The sequence below is a fragment of the Ovis canadensis genome, chromosome 4 (assembly GCF_042477335.2).
Source record: "Ovis canadensis isolate MfBH-ARS-UI-01 breed Bighorn chromosome 4, ARS-UI_OviCan_v2, whole genome shotgun sequence".
NCBI classification, from domain to species: Eukaryota; Metazoa; Chordata; class Mammalia; order Artiodactyla; family Bovidae; genus Ovis; species Ovis canadensis.
The window spans coordinates 128,143,491-128,171,318 of NC_091248.1; the positions used below are offsets into that span (position 1 = coordinate 128,143,491).

The 27,828-nt window shown below is 42.2% G+C and overlaps 3 protein-coding genes across 4 annotated transcripts in view; 1 reads left to right on the top strand and 2 right to left on the bottom strand.

Annotated features, from left to right (window-relative positions):
• Positions 1–9,589, bottom strand: part of LOC138439614 (GTPase IMAP family member 4-like) — a 49,543-nt gene extending 39,954 nt beyond the window's left edge. The window contains exon 1 of the mRNA XM_069588682.1: positions 9,482–9,589. The gene's annotated coding sequence lies outside the window, so the exon portion shown is untranslated. The remainder of the gene's footprint in view (positions 1–9,481) is intronic.
• Positions 1–27,828, top strand: part of LOC138439615 (GTPase IMAP family member 7-like) — a 566,929-nt gene that overhangs the window by 507,677 nt on the left and 31,424 nt on the right. The gene's annotated exons all lie outside the window — the stretch shown is intronic.
• LOC138439621 (GTPase IMAP family member 7-like) lies at positions 864–9,578 on the bottom strand. Of its 2 annotated transcripts, none has more exons than XM_069588696.1 (2): positions 9,388–9,578; positions 864–2,328 (listed from the first exon to the last, which is right to left on the bottom strand). In XM_069588696.1, the coding sequence occupies exon 2, from the start codon at positions 2,286–2,288 to the stop codon at positions 1,410–1,412; it is 879 nt and encodes a 292-aa protein (XP_069444797.1). In that variant the 5' UTR covers positions 2,289–2,328; positions 9,388–9,578; the 3' UTR covers positions 864–1,409. The 2 variants fall into 2 exon arrangements, with proteins under 2 accessions (XP_069444797.1, XP_069444796.1); XM_069588695.1 differs by having other exon boundaries at positions 9,482–9,566.

Consider the following 27,828-nt stretch of genomic DNA (forward strand, 5'->3'; position numbering starts at 1 on the left):
ATGGCATTGATAGCAAAAAAAGAGATAACTTTAATAGCAAAAAAAGGAGAGAAATAAACAAGAGAATTTGCCAACCTCCACATCTCCATGAACCACAGAATAATGGTGCCAGAGAAGCCCATGCTTCACAAACAAAGTTCTCCTAGGTGTGGATTGAAATAACACACCAGTTATTACATCAGTGAGCCTGCACTTAACATAGGCAAGATTTCTTATTTGAATTTTCCCAAATTGAATCTTTGAACTCTACAAAGTGGATCATTATCTGGTTATGCCAATTTCATAAACTCTTAAATTTGTTGGCATTGTGTGGAAGGACAGGTAGGAGCTAGGAGTGTTGGGGAATGAGCTGGGAAGATATGTAATTCTAGTTAATTCTCACTGCATGGATTTCCCAGATGATGCTAGTGGTAAAGAACCCCCTTGCCAATATATGAGAAGTAAGTGATGTGGGTTTGACCCCTGGTTCAGGAAGATCCCCTGGAGGGTGGCATGGAAACCCACTCCAATATTCTTGCCTGGAGAATCCCATGGACAGAGGAGCCTGGTGGGCTACAGTCCATAGGGTCGCAAAGAGTCAGACAGGATTGAAACAACAGCTTGCTTGCATGAAGCCCTCAGTCAGTTCAGTTCAGTTCATTTCAGTTCAGTCACTCAGTCGTGTCTGACTCTTTGCGACCCCATGAGTCACAGCACGCCAGGCTTCCCTGTCCATCACCAGCTTCCGGAGTTCACTCAGACTCACGTCCATCGAGTCAGTGATGCCATTCAGCCATCTCATCTTCCGTCGTCGTCCCCTTCTCCTCTTGCCTCCAATCCCTCCCAGCCCTCACTGCATAACAAATCATCCCAAAACGTAGTGGTTTAAAACAACAGCAATCATTTATTTTTCTCATGAATCTGTAATTTGGGCAGGACCCCATGGGGATGACTCATCTTTGCTCTTTGCAGTTTCATCAGTTGGCAGCTGCAGAATCCACTCTGTGTTGCCTCACTTGCAAGGCCAGCAAGCTGATTCTGGATGCAGATGAAATATCAGCCAGGGGAGTGGACCAGTGACTTCAGGTTCTCTTCATAAGAGCGACTTGATCTTCTACTCAGGCTTTCTCAAGGGAAGGAAGGGTGGGCAAATTCCAAGGGTAACCAATGTGGAAGAGCAGGAGGCATTTTCCCTATCTAATCTTAGAAGTCACATGGTGCTGCTTCAACCACCCACTGTTTCTCAAAGCAGTCACAAAGTCCCTCCAATTTCAAGGTAGGGGACATAGACCCATAGTGCAAGAAAGAGAGATCATAAGAGGAAGTCAGAATGTAAGAAGTCAGAAAATATGGTTTTAACCATCTTTGGAAACTATAAACTACAGTATTAACAAGTTATAGTAAAATGAGGAGTAAAAATAAAGTTTATACTACCAGAACATGTGCCATATTCTTGAAAGAAGATTTTTAATCGTGTCGAATGCAACTTGAAATATGTTCATCTCAGCTTCTTCCCTTATATTTTTCATTCGTTCCTCATGCTTCTGCATTAGCAACTTTATTTGTTTCTCCTTTTCTTCTGGGTTATGTGCATATTCCTTTTCTACTAGTTTAATTTTGCTTTGTAATTCATCAGCATAGACTTTCTTCAAGTGTTCCACCTGCTGTCTCAGCTTTTGGTCTATGTTCTTGTAAATGGGGTCAGAAAAGTAAGCCCCTTGGTTGTTCTGCACCATATTGTCTATCAGCTCCACCAGCTCCTGCACCTGAGCTTCCTTCTCAGCCTGCTCTGTGTTTCTGCTGTTACTGATGGCATAGCAGCGGTCCCCACACTCCTCTAGGAGGCTTCGTAGGTTTACATCTGCATCCTTCAAAAAGTCGCTCAGGCTCTGGTCCTCCAGTTGATCTCTGCAAGTGAATAAGATGATCATATACTTCATGGCCGCTTTCCCAAACAGATTCTTAACCAACGCCACAGTTTGCTGCTCTTCCTGTGTGTAGCGGCTCAGCCTCATGACCAAGACGATGGCGTGAGGCCCGGGACAGGAGGCGAGGACACATCGGCTGATTTCCCTGCAGGTGGTTTGCAGAGTCTCCTTGGTGTCAAAGAGCCCTGGGGTGTCAACAACGAGAAGATCTCTCCCCTTCCATTTCCGGGATGCTTTCCGACAAGTTTTGGTAACAGCTTGCGCAGCAATCCTAGAGTCGAATACTTTTTTCCCGAGGATGGTGTTTGCAGTCGCACTTTTCCCACTTCCGGTCTTCCCGACCAGCACGATCCTCAGAGTGTTGTTTGGTGTGGCAGCCATGTTTATATCATGAGATTCTGGCGCGCAGGCACCCACACCACTAGGGAGAGGGGGAAAGGATCAATTTAGGTAAGTAGGAACCATTTCCAGTTCTCTCTCTCTCTCTCTTTTTTTTCTTCTTTTCCTCACTGAAAGTTCTAATATTCGCTTATGCATATTGACCCCGGTTAGAGACAGAAAATTTAAACAGTTCAATTGTTATTGAAGAAATAACCAACTAGTTAGAGTATCTCCACAAAAATGTCAGGTCCTGATGGTTTCATAGGGAACTCACTGAAACCTTTAAAGACCTGATAATCTCAGTGTTACTCAAACTATTCCTGATCACATAGCAATAAAGGAAAATGTTCAGTTTTTTCTCTGAAGCAAGTGTAATGTTGATTCCAAAGCTAACAAAGATTTCACAATAAATAAAGCTATAGACATGGCTCATGTGTAAATATTGATACAAAAGTCCTAAGTAAATTATTGCATGCAAAAAGCAGTATCACATGAGTAAGTACGATTGTCAGATATACTAGGGTGATTCAACAAGAGGATTTTGATTGTTACAATATATCCCATCAAGAGATTAAGAAGAAAAGTAACTAGGTGCAGAAAAGTCATTTGGCCAAATTCAATCCTGATTCATGTTTAAAGCAGTTCATCAAATTTAAATTAATTGATTCTTCTTTAACATGATTGTATGTATATATAAAATAAAAAAATTTATCACTTTTTTTTTTATCCAACTAAAATTGTTGTTCAGCCACTAAGTTGTATCGAACTCTTTTGTGACCCCATTTATTGTAGCCTGCCTGGCTCCTCTGTCCATGGCATTACACAGGCAAGAATACTAGAGTGGTTTGCTATTTCCTTCTCCAGAGGATCTTACAGACCCAAGGATCAAACCTGAGCCTCCTGCACTGGCAGGTGGATTCTTTGCCATTGAGCCACCTGGGAAACTCAGCAACTAAAGCAGTTGATTATAAAATTTATTTGGATGAAGGAAAAAAAATTAGCCTGGGCAATCAAGCACAAAAAAAAAAAAAAAAAAAAAGAATGAGATAAGACTAGCTTTGCCAGATAGTAGAATATAAGTTTCTATAATTAAAGCAGTATAATATTGGTGCATGGGTAGACAGAACAGTGAAACAAAAACAGAAAATTCAAATATAGGCCAAGTTGATCCACAATATTCATTTATATTCAAATCATTTACATTATGCTACATTTATATTCAGTAAGGTAGCATCTCACATCAATGCAAAGAAAGATGGACTAATAAGGAACATTGAGATAACCATATAGAAAAAATAAAACTGTGTCCATTTCTTCTTGCCAGTCAACTTCCAAACAGATTAGAAATATAAATGTAGAAAAAGTTAATCCATATAAAGAATAGAAGAAACATGAGTAAATCTTTGTAACCTAGGTATAGGTAAAATATTTATAAGATTTGGAATAGAGTAAGGTTGTGTGAAAATCACTTAGTCACTCTTTGCGATCCCATGGACCATTCCATCCATGGTACTCTCCAGGCCAGAATACTAGAGTGGGTAGCCTTTCCCTTCTCCAGGTTATCCTCCAAACCCAGGGATTGAACCCGGGTTTCCTGCATTGGGGGTGGATTCTTTACAGCCTGAGCCACAGGGAAGCCCAGAGTAAGGAAAGAGACTCCTAAATTTGATTACATAAAAATCAAACAGATATTGTGGGGATATACAAATTAAAACACAAATGTCAAACCAGGGGAAAAATTTTTCCTGCTTATAGAAAAGAAGGGCCATTTCCCTTTTATACAAATAATATCTCTACAAATGGTCAATAAGCACATGAAAAGATGCTCAGCATCACTAACTACTTAAGAAATGCAATCAAAAATACCTTGATGTGTCACCTCACAGCAGTCAGAATTGCCACCATCAAAAAGTCTACAAATAATGCTGGAGAGAGTGTGGAGAAAAGGGAACCCTCCTCCACTGTTGGTGGAAACATAAATTGGTATAGCCTCTATGAAGAACAGAATGGAAGATCCTCAAGAGACTAGAAATAGAGTTGCCGTATGATCCAGCAATCCAACTCCTGGGCATATTAGCCAGATAAAACTCTAATTTGAAAAGATACATGCAGCCCTATGTTCATAGTAGCACTATTTACCATAGCCCAGACGTGGAAACAACCTAATTGTCCATCTACAGATGAATGTGTAAAGAACTGTGATTTGCATATACAATGGGATATTACTCAGCAGTAAAAGAGAAGGAAATAATGTCATTTGCAGCAACATGGATGAAATGAGAAGTTTTCACACTGAGTGAAGTAAGTCAGATAGAAAAAAAAATATTATATGGTACAATTTATATGTGGCATCTAAAAAAAAAAAAATAAATGACCTTATTTACAAAACAGGAACAGACTCACTGACACAGAAAACACACTTACGATTACCAAATAGGAAAGTCAGCTGCTGCTTCTGCTGCTGCTAAGTCGCTTCAGTCGTGTCTGACTCTGTGCGACCCCATAGACGGCAGCCCACCAGGCTCCCCCATCCCTGGGAGCCTCCAGGCAAGAACACTGGAGTGGGTTGCCATGTCCTTCTCCAATGCATGAAAGTGAAAAGTGAAGTGAAGTCTCTCAGTCATGTCCGACTCTCAGCGACCCCATGGACTGAAGCCTACCAGGCTCCTCCATCCATGGGATCCTCCAGACAAGAATACTGGGAAAGGGATAAATTAGGAGTATCGGATTTATGGATACATACCACTATATATTCCTTGTGGCTCAGCAGATAAAGAATCCACCTGCAATGTGTGAGACCTGGGTTCGATCCCTGGGTGAGGAAAATCCCCTGGAGAAGGGAAAGGCTACCCACTCGTATTCTGGCCTGGAGAATTCCATGGACTACAGAAGAACTGCACAAAAAAGTTCTTCATGACTCAGATAATCACGATGGTGTGATCACTCACCTAGAGCCAGACATCCTGGAATGTGAAGTCAAGTAGGCCTTAGGAAGCATCATTATGAACAAAGCTAGTGGAGGTGATGGAATTCCAGTTGAGCTGTTTCAAATCCTGAAAGATGATGCTGTGAAAGTGCTGCACTCAATACGCCAGCAAATTTGGAAAACTCAGCAGTGGCCATAGGACTGGAAAAGGTCAGTTTTCATTCCAATTCCAAAGAAAGGCAATGCCAAAGAATGCTCAAACTACCGCACAATTGCACTCATCTCACACACTAGGAAAGTAATGCATAAAATTCTCAAAGCCAGGCTTCAGCAATACGTGAACCGTGAACTTGCAAATGTTCAAGCTGGTTTTAGAAAAACCAGAGGAACCAGAGATAAAATTGCCAACATCTGCTGGATCATTGAAAAAGCAAGAGAGTTCCAGAAAAACATCTATTTCTGCTTTATTGACTATGCCAAAGCCTTTGACGGTGTGGATCACAACAAACCATGGAAAATTCTTCAAGAGAGAGGAATCCCAGATCACCTTACCTGTCTCCTGAGAATTCTGTATGCTGGTCAAGAAGCAACAGTTAGAACTGGACATGGAACAACAGACTGGTTCCAAATAGGAGAAGGAGTACATCAAGACTATATATTTAACTTGCTTATTTAACTTCTATGCAGAGTACATCATGAGAAACGGTGGGCTGGAAGAAGCACAAGCTGGCATCAAGATTGCCGGGAGAAATATCAAGAACCTCAGATATGCAGATAACACCACCATTATGGCAGAAAATGAAGAACTAAGCCTCTTGATGAAAGTGAAAGTGGAGAGTGAAAAAGTTGGCTTAAACCTCAACATTCAGAAAACTAAGATCATGGCATCTGGTCCCATCACTTCATGGCAAATAGATGGGGAAACAGTGGAAAGAATGACTGAATTTATCTTTCTGGGCTCCAAAATCACTGCAGATGGTGATTGCAGGCATGAAATTAAAAGACACTTACTCCTTGGAAGGAAAGTTATGACCAACCTAGACAGCATATTAAAAAGCAGAGACATTACTTTGCCGACAAAGGTCCATCTAGTCAAGGCTATGGTTTTTCCAGTGATCATGTATGGATGTGAGAGTTGGACAATAAAGAAAGCTGAGCACCGAAGAATTGATGCTTTTGAACTGTAGTGTTGGAGAAGACTCTTGAGAGTCCCTTGGACTGCAAAGAGATCCAACCAGTCCATCCTAAAGGAGATCAATCCTGGGTGTTCGCTGGAAGGACTGATGTTAAAGCTGAAACTCCAATACTTTGCCACCTGATGCGAAGAGCTGACTCGTTGGAAAAGACCCTGATGCTGGGAAAGATTGAGGGCGTAAGGAAAAGGGGATGACAGGGGATGAGATGGTTGGATGGCATCACCGACTCAATGGACATGGATTTGGGTAGACTCCGAGAGTTGGTGATGGACAGGGAAGCCTGGTGTGCTGCGCAGTTCATGGGGTCCCAAACAGTCAAACACGACAGACTGACTTTCATTCACCACTGTATATAAAATACATAAGCAACAAGGACTTACTGTATAGTAAAAAGGAACTATCCAACCAGTCCATTCTAAAGGAGATCAGTCTTGGGTGTTCTTTGGAAGGACTGATGCTAAAGCTGAAACTCCAATACTTTGGCCACCTCGTGGGAAGAGTTGACTCGTTGGAAAGGACTCTGATGCTGAGAGGGATTGGGGGCAGGAGGAGAAGGGGACGACAGAGGATGAGATGGCTGGATGGCATGACCAACTCGATGGACATGAGTTTGAGTGAGTTCTGGGAGTTGGTGATGGACAGGGAGGCCTGGCGTGTGTGCTGCAATTCATGAGGTCACAAAGAGTCAGACACGACTGAGTGACTGGTTTGAACTGAAAAAGGAACTATATTCAAAATCTTGTAGTAACTATAATGGAAAAGAATCAGAAATGTATACATATATATAAAACTAAATCTCTTTGCTGCAATTATAATAAATTGACTATACTTCAATAAAAATATTTTAGAAAACAAACAATATCTAAAAGTAGATAAACAAAAGACCAATAACTCAATAGAAAATGTTATAAGAGATATGAATGAACAAGTTCATGAAAAATGTAAATATCCTTTGAATATATAAAAAGATATTAACATTCGCTCATAGAAAAATATATCAAAACATAAAAAACCATAAAATTAATTAATTAAAGTTATACAATGATGTTATTTCTCACGTACAGGTTTGGCAAAATTCAAGTTTGTTGGCATAATCTATTGGTAAACAGTATAGGGGAGGGACTCCTTGGTGGCCCAGTAGTTAAGAATCCGCCTGCAATACTGGGGATGCAGGTTCTACTCCTGGTTGAGGAACTAAGATCCCATATGCCATGGAGCAACTAATCCCACCACAACCAGAGAGTCCATATGTCCCAAGGAAAGATCCCACATGAGGCAACAAAGATCCTGCGTGCTGCAACTAAGACCCAAATAGATAGATAACTATTTAAAAACAAAAGGTTTAGGGAAGACAGGTCCTCTCCTGCATGACTACTGGGAAGAGAAAAACAGTCTAAAAGAACCAGAGAAGAAGTTAGCAAGAACCTGCAACCGTACATATTCATTTACTCTTTGATTATCAATCACAATTTTAGGACTTATCCCAAAGATACACTGACAAAAAAAAAAAAAAAGGAGAAGAAAATTATGCAGAAGGCTGTTAACTGCACCACTGTTTGAAACCTCAAAAGACCAAACATTTATCAAATGACTATCACTGGGGACCTGATTGGAGAAAGCAATGGCACCCTGCTCCAGTACTCTTGCCTGGAAAATCCCATGGATGGAGGAGCCTGGTGGGCTGCAGTCCACGGGGTCGCTAAGAGTCGGACATGACTGAGCGACTTCACTTTCACTTTTCACTTTCATGCATTGGAGAAGGACATGGCAACCCACTCCAGTGTTCTTGCCTGGAGAATCCCAGGGACGGAGGAGGCTGGTGGGCTGACGTCTATGGGGTCGCACAGAGTCGGACATGACTGAAACGGCTTAGCAGCAGCGGCACCAGCAGGAACCTGATTGAATTAACTAAAGTATATTCACACAGTGAAGTACTAGCCAACTGTAAAAAGGAATGAAGTATATCTCTATATCCCAGTATGGAGACATCTGTAGAATACATCATTAAGCAAAAAAAGCAAAGTGAAGAAAATAATGCACAGTATACTAGCATTTCTCTAATACGGAGGAATGTGACCGACATGTATAAATGTAATATATGCGTTTTTCATTCATCTGTAGAAGCAATGGAAGAATAATCTGAAAACTAAACAAATAATAAGTTACTTAGATGGGGATGGGAAAAAGAGGAAGGAGAACACAGGGATAGACGTTGGGAACTAGACTTGTTGGGATATACTTACATTTCATAGATTTAATCTTAAAGCCACATAAATAGTTTAAACAATTATACAGTGAAAGTTATGTTTCAAAATACTAGTAAAAATCAAAAGCAAATGAAGCAAACGAGCCTAATTGTATTTTGTGTTGTGAATGAAGCACACAAAAAATCATTCCAAGAGACCTGACAAAGCAGTCATTTCTTTGTCCATCCCCAGTGGGATGTATTTAACTTCTCCCACCACTCTCCCCCGAGAAAGACCTGCAAAATATTATTTTCAGGAATCCTATTCTTGGTTGTGTATGTTTGTATAGTTTTGAACTTCATTGAAAAGGCATAAAAACAATGAGCCAAGTATCAACAAGCACCCTTAGGGCCAGATTTCAGTCTTCAAATACCATTTACCACCAAAAAAGTAGTTGATTTACAATCAACTATACTGCAATATAAAATAGGAACTAAATTTTAAAAAAGAGAGATTTAGACTAGGTGGCCTCTATTTGCATTCCAACTCTAAAGACCTGCCTTGGGAACGGATTTCTTCTTAAGAGAAATGTCTGGGTTATCAAGTGTAATCAATGTCTATCCCAACAACAACTGGATGGAAGGTGTAGTATTCAGCAAAGGATCGTCATGTTAAAATGAGATGCATGGATATTATGCTAACAAACACCATTACTCCCCTCCCTACCCCACCACTCCCGCTCTGGCAGCATCCTCTTGGTGGAGTTGCTTGCACGGCACGTGGTCCCTTACCAGGCCGGAATCCACACCCTCTCCAACTCCAACTCCAGGTATCCTATTGCCCCTACAGCTCTGTGCTCTGGAGCCTCTTCTCAGCCAGGCTCACCTTGTTTTGAAGGATTTGATGAGCTGTCCGGTTTCTTCCAGAGAGCTGTTTGAGCCCGTTTTTGCTTTAACTGCTGCACCTCTGAGACCTCAGAGCCAGGAAGCAAAGTTGGGTGTGGTTAGTGAAGACACTGTTTTTTTTTTTTTTTAAAGAGACAGAAGTATTGCCCATAAATGTTTAGGTTTGCCCGGTTGGAAGCTTTTTCTCCATGTGCCTGCAGTCACAGCCAAATTTCCAAAAATTACACTTGTTGTTTGGGGTTATAGTAAATGACCTAAATCTTGCCCAGAAAGCCAGACACAGTGTCTGATCATCTCTCCTGGGAGCTGTGAGAGACCACAGGGTGCTTCAGAAAAGAAGTAAGTCAGACACGTGGCTCACTGTTTCCTGGGGATACTGCCTGTTCTACTGTTGGGTGGAAAGTAGAACTTGTAAGTGATGAACCTGACCATTTAGCTGAAGTGATTTCCAAGCAAAGTGTGGAAGGTGCAGCCTGGTTCCTCCTTCTGCTTATAGTGAAAGGCAAGAGGAAAGAGGTTGCAGTGATGCATCTAGAAGCTGAGGGTTGCACCAGCCCCAGAAGCCCGGAAGAGGCCAGAAAGCAGCCTTCTTGAGAGCCTTCAGAGAGCACGGCTCTGCCAGCATCTTGAGTCTGAACTCCCAGAACTAGGAGGTAATAAATGTCTTTCTTTTAAGCTCCATAGTGAAAGTGAAAGTTGCTAAGTCATATCCTACTCTTTGGGACCACATGGACTATACAGTCCATGGAATTCTCCAGGCCAGAATACTGGAGTGGGTAGGCTTTCCTTTCTCCAGTGGATCTTCCCAACCCTGGGATTGAACCCAGGTCTCCCGGATTGCAGGCGGATTCTTTACCAGGGTGGCTCAGATGGTGAAGCATCTGTCTACAATGCCGGAGATCTGGGTTCGATCCCTGGGTCGGGAAGATCCCCTGGAGAAGGAAATGACAATCCACTCCAGTACTAGTGCTTGGAAAATCCCATGGACAGAGGAGCCTAGTAGGCTACAGTCCATGGGGTCGCAAAGAGTCAGACACGACTGAGCTACTTCACTTTCACTTTCTTTGCCAGCTGAGCTACCAGGGAAACCCAGGAATGCTGGAGTAGGTAGCCTATCCCTTCTCCAGTGGATCTTCCCAACCTAGGAATTGAACTGGAGTCTCCTGCATTGCAGGTGGATTCTACCAACTGAACTATCAGGGAAGCCCTTTCATGCTCCATTCAGTTCAGTTCAGTTCAGACACTCAGTCGCATCTGACTCTCTGTGACCCCATGGACTGCAGCACGCTAGGCTTCTCTGCCCATCAGCAACTCCCAGAGCTTACTCAAACTCATGTCCATGAGTTGGTGATGCCATCCAACCATCTCATCCTCTGTCGTCCCCTTCTCCTCCCACCTTCAATCTTTCAGAGCATCAGGGTCTGTTCCAATGAGTCAGTTCTTCACAACAGGTGGCCAAAGGATTGGAGTTTCAGCTTCAGCATCAGTCTTTCCAATGAATATTCAGGACTTTTTCCTTTAGGGCTGACTGGTTTGATCACCTTGCAGTCCAAGGGACTCTCAAGAGTCTTGTCCAACACAACAGTTCAAAAACATCAATTCTTCAGCTCTCGGTTTTGTTTACAGTCCAACTCTCACATCCATACATGACTACTAGAAAAACCATAGCTTTGACTAGACAGACCTTTTTTGGCAAAGTAATGGCTCTGCTTTTTAATATACTATCTAGGTTGCTCATAGCTTTTCTTTCAAGGGGCAAGCATCTTTTAATTTCATGGCTTAAGTCACCATCTGCAGTGACTTTGGAGCCCAAGAAAAGAAAGTATGTCACTGTTTCCATTGTTTCCCCATCTATTTGCCATGAAGTGATGGGACTGGATGCCATGACCTTTGTATTTTGAATGGTGAGGTTTAACCCAGCTTTCTCACTCTCTTCTTTCACTTTCATCAAGAGGCTCTTTAGTTCCTCTTCGCTTTCTGCCATGAGGGTTGTGTCCTTTGCATATCTAAGGTTACTGATATTTCTCCCAGAAATCTTGATTCCAGCTTGTGCTTCTTCCAGCCCAGCATTTTGTGTGATAAACTCTGCATATAAGTTAAATAAGCAGGGTGAAAATACACAGTCTTGATGTACTCCTTTCCCAATTTGGAACCAGTCTGTTGTTCCATGACTGGTTCTAACTGTTGCTTCTTGACCAGCATACAGAGTTCTCAGGAGACAGGTAAGGTGATCTGGGATTCCCATCTCTTGAAGAATTTTCAATGGTTTGTTGTGATCTACACAGTCAAAGATTTAGTGTAGTCAATGAAGCAGAAGTAGATGGTTTTCTGGAATTCTCTTGCTTTTTCTATGACCCAGCAGATGTAGGCAATTTGATCTCTGGTTCCTCTGCCTTTTCTAAAACCAGCTTGAACATCTGGAAGTTCATTGTTCATGTACTGTTGAAGCCTGGCTTGGAGAATCTTGAGCACTACTTTGCTAGCGTGTGAGATGAGTGCAATTGTAGGATAGTTTGAGCCTTTTTTGGCATTGCCCTTCTTTGGGATTGGAATGAAAACTGACCTGTCCCAGTCCTGTGGCCACTGCTGAGTTTTCCAAATTTGCTGGCATATTGAGTGCAGCACTTTCACAGCATCATCTTTTAGAATTTGAAATAGCTCAATGGGAATTCCATCACCTCCGCTAGCTTTGTTCATAGTGATGCTTCCTAAGGCCCACTTGACTTCACATTCCAGGATGTCTGGCTCTAGGTGAGTGATCACACCATTGTGGCTATCTGGGTCATGAAGATCTTTTTTATATGGTTCTCCTGAAAGATGCTTACTCCTTGGAAGAAAAGTTATGACCAACCTAGATAGTATATTCAAAAGCAGAGACATTGCCGACTAAGGTCCGTCTAGTCAAGGCTATGGTTTTTCCTGTGGTCATGTATGGATGTGAGTGTTGGACTGTGAAGAAGGCTGAGCACTGAAGAATTGATGCTTTTGATCTGTGGTGTTGGAGAAGACTCTTGAGAGTCCCTTGGACTGCAAGGAGATCCAACCAGTCCATTCTGAAGGAGATCAACCCTGGGATTTCTTCGGAAGGAATGATGCTAAAGCTGAAACTCCAGTACTTTGGCCACCTCATGCGAAGAGTTGGCTCATTGGAAAAGACTCTGATGCTGGGAGGGATTGGGGGCAGGAGGAGAAGGGGACGACCGAGGATGAGATGGCTGGATGGCATCACGGACTTGATGGACATGAGTCTGAGTGAACTCCGGGAGATGGTGATGAACAGGGAGGCCTGGTGTGCTGCGATTCATGGGGTCGCAAAGAGTTGGACACAACTGAGCGACTGAACTGAACTGAAATGTGTATTCTTGCCACCTCTTCTTAATATCTTCTGCTTCTGTTAGGTCCATACCATATCTGTCCTTTATCAAGCCCATCTTTGCATGAAATGTTCCCTTGGTATCTCTAATTTTCTTGAAGAGATTTCTAGTCTTTCCCATTCTACTCTTTTCCTCTGTTTCTTTGCATTGATCGCTAAGGAAGACTTTCTTATCTCTCTTTGCTATTCTTTAGATCTCTGTATTCAAATAGGTATATCTTTCTTTTTCTCCTTTGCCTTTCACTTTTCTTTTCTCAGCTATTTGTAAAGCCTCCTCAGACAACCATTTTCCCTTTTTGCATTTCTTTTTCTTGGGGATGGTCTTGATCACTGTCTCCTTTATAATGTCATGAACCTTCATCCATACTTCTATTAAATCTAATCCCTTGAATCTATTTGTCACTTCCACTGTATAATCATAAGGAATTTGATTTAGGTCATACCTGAATGGTCTAGTGGTTTTCTCCACTTTCTTCAATTTAAGTCAAAATTTTGCAATAAGGAGTTCATGATCTGAGCCACAGTCAGCTCCAAGTCTTGTTTTTGCTGTTTATATAGAGCTTCTCCATCTTTGGCTGCAAAAAATATAATCCAACTGATTTTGATATTGATCATCTGGTGATGTCCATGTGTAGAGTCTTCTCTTGCGTTGTTGAAAGATGGTGTTTGCTATGATCCATGCATTCTCTTCTCAAATTCTGTTAGCATTTTCCCCGCTTTGTTCTGTACTCCAAGACTAAATTTGCCTGTTACTCCAGGTTTTTCTTGACTTCCTACTTTTGCATTTCAGTTCCCTATGATGAAAAGGACATCTTTTTTGTATGTTGGTGCTAAAAGGTCTTGTAGGTCTTCGTAGAACAGTTCAACTTCAGCTTTTTCAGCATTAGCGGTTGGGGCATAAACTTGGATTGCTGTGATACTGAATGGTTTGCCTTGGAAACAGTCAGAGATCATTCCATCATTTTTGAGAATGCACCCAAGCACTGCATTTCAGACTCTTTTGTCGACTATGAGGGCTACTCCATTTCTTCTAAGAGATTCTTGCCCACAGTAGTAGATATAATGGTCACCTGAGTTAAATTCACCTACTCCAGTCCATTTTAGTTCACTGCTTCCTAAAATGTCGATGTTCACTCTTGCCATCTCCTATTTGACCACTTCTAATTTACCTGGATTCATACACCTAATATTCCAGGCTCCTATGCAATATTGCTCTTTACGACATTGGACTTTACTTCCACTATCAGTCACATCCACAACTGGGCATTGTTTTCTCTTTGGCTCCATCTCTTCATTTTTTCTGGAATTATTTCTCCACTCTTCTCCAGTAGGATATTGGGTGTCTACTGACCTGGGGAATTCATCTTTCAGTGTCATATCTTTTTGCTTTTTCATACTGTTCATAAGGTTCTCAAGTCATGAATATGGAGGTGGTTTGCCATTCCGTTCTCCAGTGGACCACGTTTTGTCAGATGTGTCCACCATGACCTGTCTATCTTGAGTGGCCTTACATGGCATGGTTCATAGTTTCATTGAGTTTGACAAGGCTATGGTCCATGTGATCAGTTTATTTAGTTTTCTGTGATTGTGGTTTTCATTCTCTCTGCCCTCTGAGGGATAAGGATAAGAGGTTTATTGAAGCTTCCTGATGAGGGAGACTGACTGTGGGGGCTGGAAACTGGGTCTTGTTCTGATGGGCAGGCCCATGCTCAGTAAATCTTTAATCCAATTTTCTGTTGATGGGTGGGGCTGTGTTCCCTCCCTGTATTTGACTTGAGAGCAAACTATGGTGGAGGTAGTGAAGATAATGGTGACCTACTTCAAAAGGTCTCATGCACACAGTGATGCACTCAGTGCCCCTGACCCTGCAGCAGGCCACCATGGACCCACACCTCTGCCAGAGATTCCTGGACACTCACAGGCAAGTTTGGGTCAGTCTCTTGTGGAGTCACTGCTCCTTTCTCCTGGATCCTGGTGCACACAAGGTTTTGTTTGTGCCCTCCAAGAGTCTGTTTCCCCAGTACTGTGTAAGTTCTGTAATCAAATCCCACTGGCCTCTAAAGTCAACTTCTCTGTGAGTTCTCAGTCCCTTTGCCAGGTCCCCAGGTTGAGAAATCTGTTGTGGGCCCTAGAACTTTCTTAACAGCATGAGAATTTCTTTGGTATAATTGTTCTGCAGTTTGTGGTTCATCTACTCTGTGGCTCTATGGCAGGATTAATGGCGATCTCCTCCAAGAGACCTTAAGCTACAGGCTGTGTGAGCAGGTAGCTGCACTCAGAACCCCTGCCCCTGTGACAGGCCATTTCTGTTCTGTACTTCCACAAGAGACTCAAACAGAGGTCTGGCTCAGTCTCTGTGGGGTCTCTGGGTCCTGGTGTGCATGAGGTTTTGTTTGAGCCCTCCAAGCATCTCTGGTGGGTATGAGATTTGATTCTAAACACAATTTTGCCCCTCCTACCATCTTGCCATGGCTTTTCCTTTGTTGTGGGATATCTTTTTTCTGGTGGGATCCAGTATTCTCCTGTCAATGGTTGTTCAGCCATGGGTTCAATTCTTGGGTCAAGAGGATCCCCTGGAGGAGGGCATAGCAACCCACTCCAGTATTCTTGCCTGGAGAATCCCACAAACAGAGGAGCCTGGCAGGTTACAGTCTACAGGGTTGCACAGAGTTGGACATGACTGAAGCGACTTAGCATGCACACCCACAGAACAGTAACTAACATAATATTGTAAAGCAACTATGCTCCAATAAAAATTAATTTAAAAAACTTCCAGTGTGAAGTTTTATAATATTCTCTGAGGGTAGGATGTGATAAGTTAAAGGTGCATATTGCAATTGTGGAACAACCAATAAAATAAGAAAATGATGTATAGCTAATAAAGCAATAGTGGAAATAAAAATTTTAAAATTACCCAGAGAAAAAGTAGAGAAAAGCGGGGGAAGAAAAGGAACAATTTAGATGGGACAAACAGAAACAAACAGCAAGACAATGAATTTAAACACAACTGTTGTTGCTGTTGTTTAGTCGCTGAGTTGTGTCAACTTTTCTGTGACCCCATGGACTGTAGCCCACTAGGCTCCTCTATCCAAGAGATTCTCCAGGCAAGAACACTGCACTGTGTTGCCATTTCCTTCTCCAGGGGATCTTCCCAACCCAGGAATCAAACCCATGTCTCCTGCATTGGCAGGCAGATTCTTTACCGCTGAGCCATCAGGGAAGCCCCAAACACAACCATGAAAGTGAAAGTGAAGTCGCTCAGTCGTGTCTGACTCTTTGCAACTCCGTGGACTGTAGCCTACCTGGCTTCTCCACCCATGGGATTAACCAGGCAAGAATACCGGAGTGGGTTGCCATTTCCTTCTCCAGGGGATCTTCCCGACCCAGGGATCTAACCCAGGTCTCCTGCATTGCAGGCAGATGCTTTAACCTCTGAGCCACCAGGGAAGCCCAAACACAGCCATAGAAGTAATCATATTAGATGTAAATGATCTAAATTATTCAAGTATAAGACAGATGGAATAAAAAAGCAAGGCCTACCTTCATGCTGTCTAAAGGAAATCCCAGGTTGAATATAAAGATACAGAGAGGCTAACGTTCAGTTCAGTTCAGTTCAATCGCTCAGCCATGTCTGAATCTTTGGGACTCCATGGAATGCAGCACGCCAGGCCTCCCTGTCCATCACCCACTCCTGGAGTTTCCTCAAACTCATGTCCATTGAGTCAGTGATGCCTTCCAATCATCTCATCCTCTATTGTCCCCTTCTCCTCCTGCCTTCAGTCTTTCCCAGCATCAGGGTCTTTTCCAATGAGTCAGCTCTTCGCATCAGGTGGCCAAGTATTGGAGTTTCAGCTTCAACATCAGTCCTTTCAATGAACATTCAGGACTGATTTCCTCTAGGATGGATTGGTTGGATCTCCTTGCAGTCCAAGGGACTCTCAAGAGTCTTCTCCAACACCACAGTTCAAAAGCATCAATTCTTCAGCACTCAGCTTTCTTTGTAGTCCAACTCTCACATTCATACATGACTACTGAAAAAACCGTAGCCTTGATTAGACGGACCTTTGTTGGAAAAATAATGTCTCTGCTTTTCAATATGTTATCTAGGTTGGTCATAACTTTTCTTCCAAGGAGTAAGCATCTTTTAGTTTCATGGCTGCAGTCACCATCTGCAGTGATTTTGGAGGCCAAAAAAATAAAGTCTGACACTGTTTCCACTTTTTCTCCATCTATTTCCCATGAAGTGATGGGACCAGATGCCGTGATCTTCGTTATCTGAATGTTGAACTTTAAGCCAACTTTTTCACTCTCCTTTCACTTTCATCAAGAAGCTTTTTAGTTCCTCTTCACTTTCTGCCATAAGGGTGGTGTTAATGTCTCTGCTTTTTATTATGCTTTCTAGGTTTGTCATAACTTTTCTTCCAAGGAGTAAGCGTCTTTTTATTTCATGACTGCAATCACCATCTTCAGTGAATTTGGAGCCCAAAAGGATAAAGTCTGCCACTGTTTCCACTTTTTCTCAATGTATTTGCCATGAAGTGATGGGACTGGAAACTACTAGCCAATCTGATCACATGGACGACAGCCTTGTCTAACTCAATGAAACAAAGCCATGCCCGCAGGGCCACCCAAGATGGACAGGTTATGGTGAAGAGGTCTGACAGAATGTGGTCCACTGGAAAAAGGAATGGCAGAACACTTCAGTATTCTTGCCTTGAGAACCCCATGAACACTATGAAAAGGCAAAATTATAGGATACTGAAAGGGAAACTTCCCAGGTCAGTAAGTGCCCAATATACTACTGGAGATCAGTGGAGAAATAACTCCATAAAGAATGAAGGGATGGAGCCAAAGCAAAAACAATACCCAGCTGTGGATGTGACTGGATAGAAGCAAGGTCCGATGCTGTAAAGAGCAATATTGCATAGGAACCTGGAATGTAAGGTCCATGAATCAAGGCAAATTGGAAGTGGTCAAACAGGAGATGGCAAGAGCGAACATCACATTCTAGGAATCAGTGAACTAAACGGGACTAGAATGGGTGAATTTAACTCAGATGACCATTATATCTACTACTGTGGGCAGGAATCCCTTAAAAGAAATGGAGTGGTCATCATAGTCAACAAAAGAGTCTGACATGCAGTACTTGGATGCAATCTCAAAAATGACAGAATGATCTCTGTTCATTTCCAAGGCAAACCATTCAATATCATAATAATCCAAGCCTATGTCCCAACCAGTAACGCTGAAGAAGCTGAAGTTGAACCATTCTATGAAGATCTACAAGACCTTTTAGCACCAACACCCAAAAAAGATGTCCTTTTCATTATAGGGGACTGGAATGCAAAAGTAAGATGTCAAGAAACACCTGGAGTAACAGGCAAATTTGGCCTTGAAGTACAGAATGAAACAGGGCAAAGACTAATAGAATTTTGTCATGAGAATGCACTGGTCATAGCAAACACCCTCTTCCAACAACACAAGAGAAGACTCTACACATGGACATCACCAGATGGTCAACACCAAAATCAGATTGATTATATTCTTTGTAGCCAAAGAAGGAGAAGCTCTATACAGTCAGCAAAAACAAGACTGGGAGCTGACTGTGGCTCAGATCATGAAATCCTTATTGCCAAATTCAGACTTAAATTGAAGAAAATGGGGGAAACCACTAGACCATTCAGATATGACCTAAATCAAATCCCTTATGATTATACAGTGGAAGTGAGAAATAGATTGAAGTTACTAGATCTGATAGAATGCCTGATGAACTAGGATGGAGGTTTGTGACATTGTACAGGAGACAGGGATCAAGACCATCCCCATGGAAAAGAAATGCAAAAAACAAAACGGCTGTCTGAGGAGGCCTTACAAATAGCTGTGAAAAGAGAAATGAAAAGCAAAGGAGAAAAGGAAAGATATAAGAATCTGAATGCAGGAGTTCCAAAGAATAGCAAGAAGAGATAAGAAAGTCTTCCTCAGTGATCAATGCAAAGGAACAGAGGAAAAGAACAGAATGGGAAAGACTAGAAATCTCTTCAAGAAAATTAGAGATACCAAGGGAAAGTTTTATGCAAAGATGGGCTCGATATGGACAGAAATGGTATGGACCTAACAGAAGCAGAAGATATTAAGAAGAGGTGGCAAGAATACACAGAAGAAATGTACAAAAAGCTTCACGACCAAGATAATCACGATGGTGTGATCACTCACCTAGAGCCAGACATCCTGGAATGTGAAGTCAAGTGGGCCTTAGAAAGCATCACTATGAACAAAGCTAGTGGAGGTGATGGAATTCCAGGTGAGCTATTTCAACCTGAAAGATGATGCTGTGAAAGTGCTGCACTCAATATGCCAGCAAATTTGGAAAATTTAGCAGTGGCCACAGGACTGGAAAAGGCCAGTTTTCATTCTAGTTCTAAAGAAAGGCAATGCCAAAGAATACTCAAACTACCGCACAATTGCACTCATCTCACACGCTAGCAAAATAATGCTCAAATTTCTCCAAGCCAGGCTTCAGCGATATGTTCACTGCGAACTTCCAGATGTTCAATCTGGTTTTAGAGAAGGCAGAGGAACCAGAGATCAAATTGTCAACATCCGCTGGATCATTGAAAAACCAAGAGAGTTCCAGAAAAAACAACTATTTCTGCTTTACTGACTATGCCAAATCCTTTGACTGTATAGATCACAATAAATTGTGGAAAATTCTGAAAGAGAAGGGAATACCAGACCACTTGACCTGCCTCCTGAGAAACTTATATGCAGGTCAGGAAGCAACAGTTAGCACTGGACATGGAACAACAGACTGGTTCCAAATAGGAAAGGTGCCGGGAGCTGGCATGGGGAATTCTGCCCATGGCAAAGGTCATGAGGAAGGAGGCTCAGCATACGCAAAGGCAGGATTGAGCCTCAGGGGTCCCTCTGGAAATTCTCGAGCATCTACTCCCCAAACCAGAGTCTGCCTACTTTACTGCTTTATGCCTTCACTTACACTTCTGACATTAACAGGGGCTATTCCCGACCACCTTTCTCTGGAAAAAGTTAACTTAGAGCTCCAGTTAACAGTCTCCTGCATATAAAAGGAATGTCTCAGATCAAACCCCCTCTGTTAGCATTCTAGCTTGCTTGGCAGGTCTATCCAGACTTTTACCACTATGCCTCCCAACTGTGAGAGGCATGAGAAGCCTGAAACATAGAGCCTTTCAAAGAGTTAAAAGTTATTAGAGTAGTGCTGGTGTAGGAGTTCATTATTGGGCCAATGCTTGTTGCTAAGTTCCCATATCTCTTATCCACTGTGCACCTGGGAGTGCGTTAGCTAACATAGTTGGAATGTAAGAAAACAAAATAGTAGCCTTGAAACTAACCACACCAGACTTTTGAGCTAATTGGTTCTTTCTTTGTTGTAACTTAGTGCACCTTTGCTCCATGAGAAATGTAACTTTGTTTCATACTTTCTGAGGCTGACATAGATTAGAAATAAAAAGAAAAAACACTTCAAGGGAAAATAAGTTTTCTGGTTGAGCAGCCTTTATCAAAAGAGGGTCTTAAATGTTCACAGGCCTCCAAGGCCAGAAGATAATGTACACATCGTTTGTGGGAAAAGGCATAAAAGTCTTTTTGAAAATAAAGTTATTGGGCCTCGCTCACTGAAGCAACTTGGTCTCCCCGTGTCAATCATTTTCTCTCCCTCTCCCTCTGTGTTTCAGGCCATCCCTTGGAGCATAGAGGCTCCCTGTGTTCACTTATCTGCCCGGGTTTCTAAGACCTGAAAGGGAAGATGTTCTATGTCTTCACTCCCTTGGGAGACCAGGAGGGCACCTGTGGCCTCCGTGAACATGGCAAACTTCTTGTCTCGAAGTTTTATTGGTTCTCTATGTAAACCAAGGAATATCAGCCTCTTTCTCGCCTCTATTTTCTTATCTACAACATTCTTTCCTTATCTCTCACTAAATCTCCTCGCCGACTCCATCTCCCCTTCGAATTCCCTGGATCCACCAGGGTCCACAGTGGATCAGTCAGTTAGTTTAGTTGCTCAGTGTGTCTGACTCTTTGCGACCCCATGAATTGCAGCACTGCCAGGCCTCCCTGTCCATCACCAACTTCTGGAGTTCACTCAGACTCATGTCCACTGAGTCAGTTACGCCATCCAGCCATCTCATCCTCTGTCATCCCCTTCTCCTCCTGCCTCCAATCCCTCTCAGCATCAGGGTCTTTTCCAATGAGCCAAATATTGGAGTTTCAGATTCAGCATCAGTCCTTCCAATGAACACCCAGGACTGATCTCCTTTAGGATGGACTGGTTGGATCTCGTTGCAGGCCAAGGGACTCTCAAGAGTCTTTGCCAACACTACAGTTCAAAAGCATCTACTCTTCGGCGCTCAGCTTTCTTCACAGTCCAACTCTCACATCCATACATGACCACTGGAAAAACCACAGCCTTGACTAGATGGACCTTTGTTGGCAAAGAAATATCTCTGCTTTTGAATACGCTATCTAGATTGGTCATAACTTTCCTTCCAAGGAGTAAGTGTCTTTTAATTTCATGGCTGAAATCATCATCTGCAGTGATTTTGGAACTCAAAAAAGTAAAGTCTGACACTGTTTCCACTGTTCCCCCATCTATTTCCCATGAAGTGATGGGACCAGATGCCATGATCTTAGTTTTCTGAATGTTGAGCTTTAAGCCAACTTGTTCACTCTCCGCTTTCACTTTCATCAAGAGGCTCTTTAGTTCTTCTTCACTTTCTGCCCTAAAGGTGGTGTAATCTGCATATCTGACGTTATTGATATTTCTCCTGGCAATCTTGATGCCAGCTTGTGCTTCATCCAGCCCAGAGTTTCTCATGATGTACTCTGCATAGAAGTTAAATAAGCAGGGTGACAATATACAGCCTTGACGTACTCCTTTTCCTATTTGGAACTAGTCTGTTGTTCCGTGTCCAGTTCTAACTGTTGCTTCCTGACCTGCATACAGATTTCTCAAGAGGCAGGTCAGGTGGTCTGGTATTCCCATCTCTTTCAGAATTTTCCACATTTTATTGTGATCCACCCAGTCAAAGGCTTTGGCATAGTCAATAAAGCAGAAATAGATGTTTTTCTGGAACTCTCTTGCTTTTTTGATGAGCCAGTGGATGTTGGCAATTTGATCTCTGGTTCTTCTGCCTTTTCTAAATTCAGCTTGATTTAGAAAGCTTGAACATCTGGAAGTTGATGGTTAATGTAGGCTAATGTAGCAAAGTTGGAAAAGATATATCATACATCAATTAAGTATATGAAACCTACAGCAACTATAATATCACACAAAGTGGCTGAGAAGGATCCTATCTTTTTATCAGGGCTAAAGGAGGACCCTTCATCTTGGTAAACAGGTTAGTTCATCAACAAGACACAGTAATGCTGAGTGTGATGCTCCTCATAAGTAACTGAGCTTCAAAAAATCCCAGAGAACTTCAAAATTCAAGAAGTAAAAGCTGACAGAAATAAATGGAGAAACAGGCAAATCCATAGAGTTGGTGATTTCACCACTTCTTTATCAGTAATGTTTATTATTTCCTTTTTTTCCCCCTAAACTGAGCACAAACAAGGGAAGAGAAATTGTATTTCATATTCCAGATTTCTTCCCATCAAACTGTGGCTTGTGGTTTCATTTCCCCATTTCCCACAACCTATCCTTGAGGTGATAGATTGGAGCTGAAAATATGCATGAAGGAACAGAAGGAGAATGAATTAAAAGACTTAAACTGTAGTTGTAGATACTGCATGGGGAGGAGGGGTGCTTTGTGTGTGTCATCTAAGATTTCTGAGCCTCAGTTTCCTCCTTTTTTTCTAAAAAGGATTGTAATCTCTCTTATGCTTCGAGAAAAGAGCCAGAGCCCCTGAAATCACTCCAGGCAGATGGAGGCTGATGCTACTCATGGTGCTTCAGAGATGGGACCCATGGTGCTTTCAGTGTTCTGTGAGGCTGATTCTTGACATGGCCCTAGATGTGCACCGCTGACCAGGCAGCCACCCTCAGAATTTTCACCAACATTAATGACAACCAGTGATGCCTACAGTGTCAGCTATGCTGTGAGAGGTGGTCAGAGGCTGGTAAGTAGAGACTGAATTGGCTCATTCTTGGCCAAAGTCATCTACATGCACTCAAAGTGGAAAAGGAGTGGGTGAGTGGTGAAATTAAGGGATAGATGTAGTGTGGAGAAAATCTTATCCTCTCTTCTCTTCAACAACAAAGGAGATTAGCTTCAGCAATGGGTAGGAAAAGGGGGAAATGATCATTTACCCCTTACTCTTCCATCCTTCACCACAGTGTCATGAGTGTTTTCCAAGGCCAGAAAAGTCCCTTGGAGTTTAAGGGAAACTTAAGCGTTTGACTTGGAGGGCCACCGCAAGCCCTCTTCTCAGTTCTGATGATCCTTCTGTTGTTCAGTTGCTCAGTCGTGTCTGACTCTTTGCGACCCCATGGACTGCAGCATGCCAGGCCTCCCTGTCCTTCACCAACTCCTGGAGCTGCTCAAACTCTTGTCCATCGAGTCAGTGATACCACCCAACTCCCTCATCCTCTGTCGTCCCCTTTTCCTCTTGCCCTCAGTCTTTCCCAGCATCAGGGTCTTTTCCAGCGAGCCAGCTCTTTGGATCCCAGGTGATCCTTTAGGGAATCATAATGCTGCTGATAGGATGCTGAAGAATTTCTGTTGTCTTTCTGTTATTGGTTTCTAGCCTGATAACACTGTGGGAAGGGAGCAAGAATGGTTTAAGTTTGTTGACGTTTGTTTTATAGCCCAGGATATTGTCTATCTTAGTGCACTTTCAATGTGCACTTGAAACAAGTGTGGTAGAATGTTCTCTAAATATCAGTTTGATCCTCTTTCTTGATGGTGTCACTGAACTCTTCTATATCCTTGCTCATTTTCACTGTAGTTATTCTATCAATTGTGGAGAGAGAGGAGTGGGAAGTCTCTAAATATAGTTCTGTATTTGTCTATTTCTTCTTTCAGTTCTGTCAGTTTTTGCTTCACAAATTTTACATGTCTATTTTTGGGAATACATATTTAGGATTGCTTTGTTTTCTTGGTGGATTGACCTTTTTATCACTATATAATGTCTCTCTGTATCTATTAATAGTAATTTTCTATGTTCTATAGTCTATTTTGTGTGCATGCATGCTAAGTCACTTCAGTCATGTCCAGCTCTTTGCATCCTTATGGACTGTAGCCTGCCAGGCTCCTCTACCCATGGGATTCTCCAGGCAAGAATATTGGAGAGGGTTGCCATGTCTTTCTCTGGGGGATTTTGCTGAACCAGAGGTTGAACCCATGTCTCTCATGTCTCCTGCATTGGCAAGCGGGTTCTTTACTACTAGCTCCACCTGGGAAGTCCAAAGTCTATTTTATTTGATGTTAATTTAGTAATTTCTTCTGTCTTCTGTATGATTAATATTTGTAGATTGAACTTTTCCACCCTTTTATTTTCAACCTATTTCTACCATATTTGAAACAATTTTCTTGTAAGAAGTACATAGTTGGAGTGTGTTTTAATATACTCTGCCAATCTCTGCTTTTAATTGATGTATTCAGATATCTTACATTTAGTATAATTACCAAGATGTTAGGACACAAGTCTGCCATTTTATTTTATTATTCTTTAAGTTTTCTCCATTTTTCATTTCTCTATTATCCCGTTACATTCCTGTGGGGTAGTTGACCATTTTTAGATTGCTATTTTGACTTATGGGCTTCCTTGGTGGCTCAGTGGTAAAGAACCCACACCTGCCAATTCAGGAAAATCAAGTTTAAATCCTGGGTTGGGAAGATCCCCTAGAGAAGGAAGTGGCAACCCATTACAATATTCTTGCCTGGGAAATCCCATGGACAAAGGAGCCTGGCGGTCCTACAGTCCATAGGGTTGCAAAGAATTGGACACAACTGAAGCAACTTAGCATACAGCATAACTTTTTAAATGGCAGTTTTGGGTATTGTAATATGTGTATTTAACTTATCACAGTCCACCTATATTATTATTTTACCAGTTAGAAAGAACTTTACTTCCCCTCCATCCTTTAACTTTCCCTGTTTACAATAAAATTATCTAAAATTTCCTCCCTCTACATAAATTTAGAAACACATCCATCAGTGTTATAATATTTTCTTAAACCATTAAACATAATTTAGAAAACTCAAGAGGAAAAGGAAAGTCTACTTACCCTCTTTTTTTTTTTTTTTTGCTACTTTTTTCCTTCTTGGTACTCCAAGTCTTCTTTTACTCTTTCCTTCTGCTTCAGAACATCCCGTTGGTCATTCTTTTAGTTAGATCTGCTGGTTGCAAATTCCCCTGGTTAATGTTCCTTTACCTGAGAATGCACTAATTTTCCTCTCATTGTTGAAGGATGTTTCCCTGGTTATAGATTCTGGGTTGACAGCTCTTTTCTTTCAGTTCAGTCGTTCAGTTGTGTCTGACTCTTTGCGACCCCATGGATGGCACGCCAGGCTTCCCTGTCCTTCACCAACTTCCGGAGCTTGCTCAAACTCATGTCCAAGAGTAGGTGATGCCATACAAACATCTCATCTTCTGTCATCCCCTTCTCCTCTAGCCTTCAATCTTTCCCAGCATCAGGATCTTTTCCAATTAGCCAGTTCTTCACATCAGATGGCCAAAGTGTTGGAGTTTCAGCTTCAGCATCAGTCCTTCCAATAAATATTCGAGACTGATTTCCTTTTAGGATGGACTGGCTTGATCTCCTGGCAGTCTAAGGGACTCTTCAGAATCTTCTCCAACACCACAGTGCAAAAGTATCAATTGTTTGATGCTCAGCCTTCTTTATGGTCCAACTCTCACATCCATACATGACTACTGGAAAAACTATAGCTTTGACTAGACAGACTTTTGTTGGCAATGTAGTGTCTCTGCTTTTTAATATGTTATCTAGGTTGGTCATAGCTTTTCTTCCAAGGAGCAAACATCTTTTAATTTCATGGCTGCAGTCACCATCTGCAGTGATTTTGGAGACCACAAAAAGAAAGTCTCTCACTGTTTCCATTGTTTCTCCATCTATTTGCCATGGAGTGATGGGACTGGAAGCCAAGATCTTAGTTTTCTGAATGTTGAGCTTTAAGCCAGCTTTTTCGCTTCCTCTTTCACCCTCACCGATGGGCTTTTTAGTTCCTCTTCACTTTCTGCCATAATGGTGGTATCATCTGCATATCTGAGGTTATTGATATTTCTCCCAGCAATCTTGATTCCAGCTTGTGCTTCATCCAGCCCAGCATTTTGCTTGATGTACTCTGTGTATAAGTTAAATAAGCAGGGTGACAATATGCAGCCTCAATGTACTCCTTTTCCAATTTGGAGCCAATCTGTTGTTCCACATCCAGTTCTAACTGTTGCTTTTTGACTGGCATACAGATTTCTTAGGAGGCAGGTAAGGTAAGGTGATCTGGTATTCCCATCTCTTGAAGAATTTTCCATAGTTTGTTGTGATCTACACAGTCAAAGGCTCTGGCATAATCAGTAAAGCAGAAGTAGATGTTATCTGGAGTTTTGCTTTTCCCATGACCCGATGGATGTAGGCAATTTGATCTCTGGTTCCTCTGCCTTTTCTAAATCCAGCTAGAACATCTTGAAGTTCACGGTCCATGTACTATTGAAGCCTGGCTTGGAGAATTTTGAGCATTACTTTATTAGCATGTGAGATGAGTGCAATTGTGCAGTAGTTTGAACATTCTTTGACATTAGCCTTCTTTGGGATGGAAGGAATACTGACATTTTCTAGTCCTGTAGCTACTGCTGAGTTTTCCAAATTTGCTGGCATATTGAGTGCCGCACTTTCACAGCATCATTTTTTAGAATTTGAAATAGCTCAGTTGGAATTCTATCACCTCCACTAGCTTTATTCATAGTGATGCTTCCTAAGGCCCACTTGACTTCACATTCCAAGATGTCTGGCTCTGGGTGAGTGATCACACCATCGTGATTATCTGGGTCATGAAGATCTTTTTGTACAGTTCTCCTGTGTATTCCTGCCATGTCTTCTTAAAATCTTCTGCTTCTGTTAGGTCCATACCATTTCTGTCCTTTATTGTGCCCATCTTTGCATGAAATATTCCCTTTGTATCTCTCATTTTCTTGAAGAGATCTCTAGTCTTTCCCATTCTGTCTTTTCTTTCAACACTTGGAAAATATTGTGTCCCTTCCTCCTGGCCTCTGATTTCTGATGAACAGTCTGGAGATGGTTCTGAACCACCGTGGAGGCAGAGCATGACATGCTCTCAAGCATCTGCCATTTCTGTCTCCCTGTCTAAAGAATAGGATCCAGACACTACTCCCTTTTCGAGTATGTAAGTAGGGTTGGAGGTAAAGTTCTCCTGTTGTTTCCGAGTTTGCCCTTGCACATCAGCTACTTCATGATCACGGTTTACTTGAATGTCACTCAGCTCTGTAGTGAGTCTCAGCTTGATTTAGTTTTGGTTAGCAGCTGACCTCCAGAATCCATGTCCTCCCTAGGTCATTGCTGCCACCACCATGCCATTCTCAAAGGAGACTAATGTGGAGGCAGCCTGCATTCCACTCTAGTGTCCTGCTGACCCACACCTATGTAAGACCTGCCATTTCATCTACCTGAATGGCAACAAGAAGTAATCGTCGTGTGTTGACCACAGATAACTAGAGAAAATCACCACAGGGAAGACATGTTCATTTCCTAGGACTGTCGTAACAAAGCAGCACAAATGAAGTGGCTTATAATAACAGAAATTTATTCTCTCACAGGTCTAGAGGCCAGAAGTCCAGAATGAATGTGCTGGCAAGGCCATGCTCCTCCTGAAGGCTGTTAGGAAGGCTCCTTCCTTGCCTCTTCTAGCTTCTAGTGGCCCCAGGCAGCATTATTCCAACCTCTGTTTCTGTCTTCATATGACTGTCTTTCCAATGCATGTGTCTGTGCCCAATCCCCCTCTTGTAAT

Bases quoted from the DNA above. Each gene is read 5' to 3' on its own strand.
- LOC138439621 (XM_069588696.1), bottom strand. From the start codon at position 2,288: ATGGCTGCCACACCAAACAACACTCTGAGGATCGTGCTGGTCGGGAAG.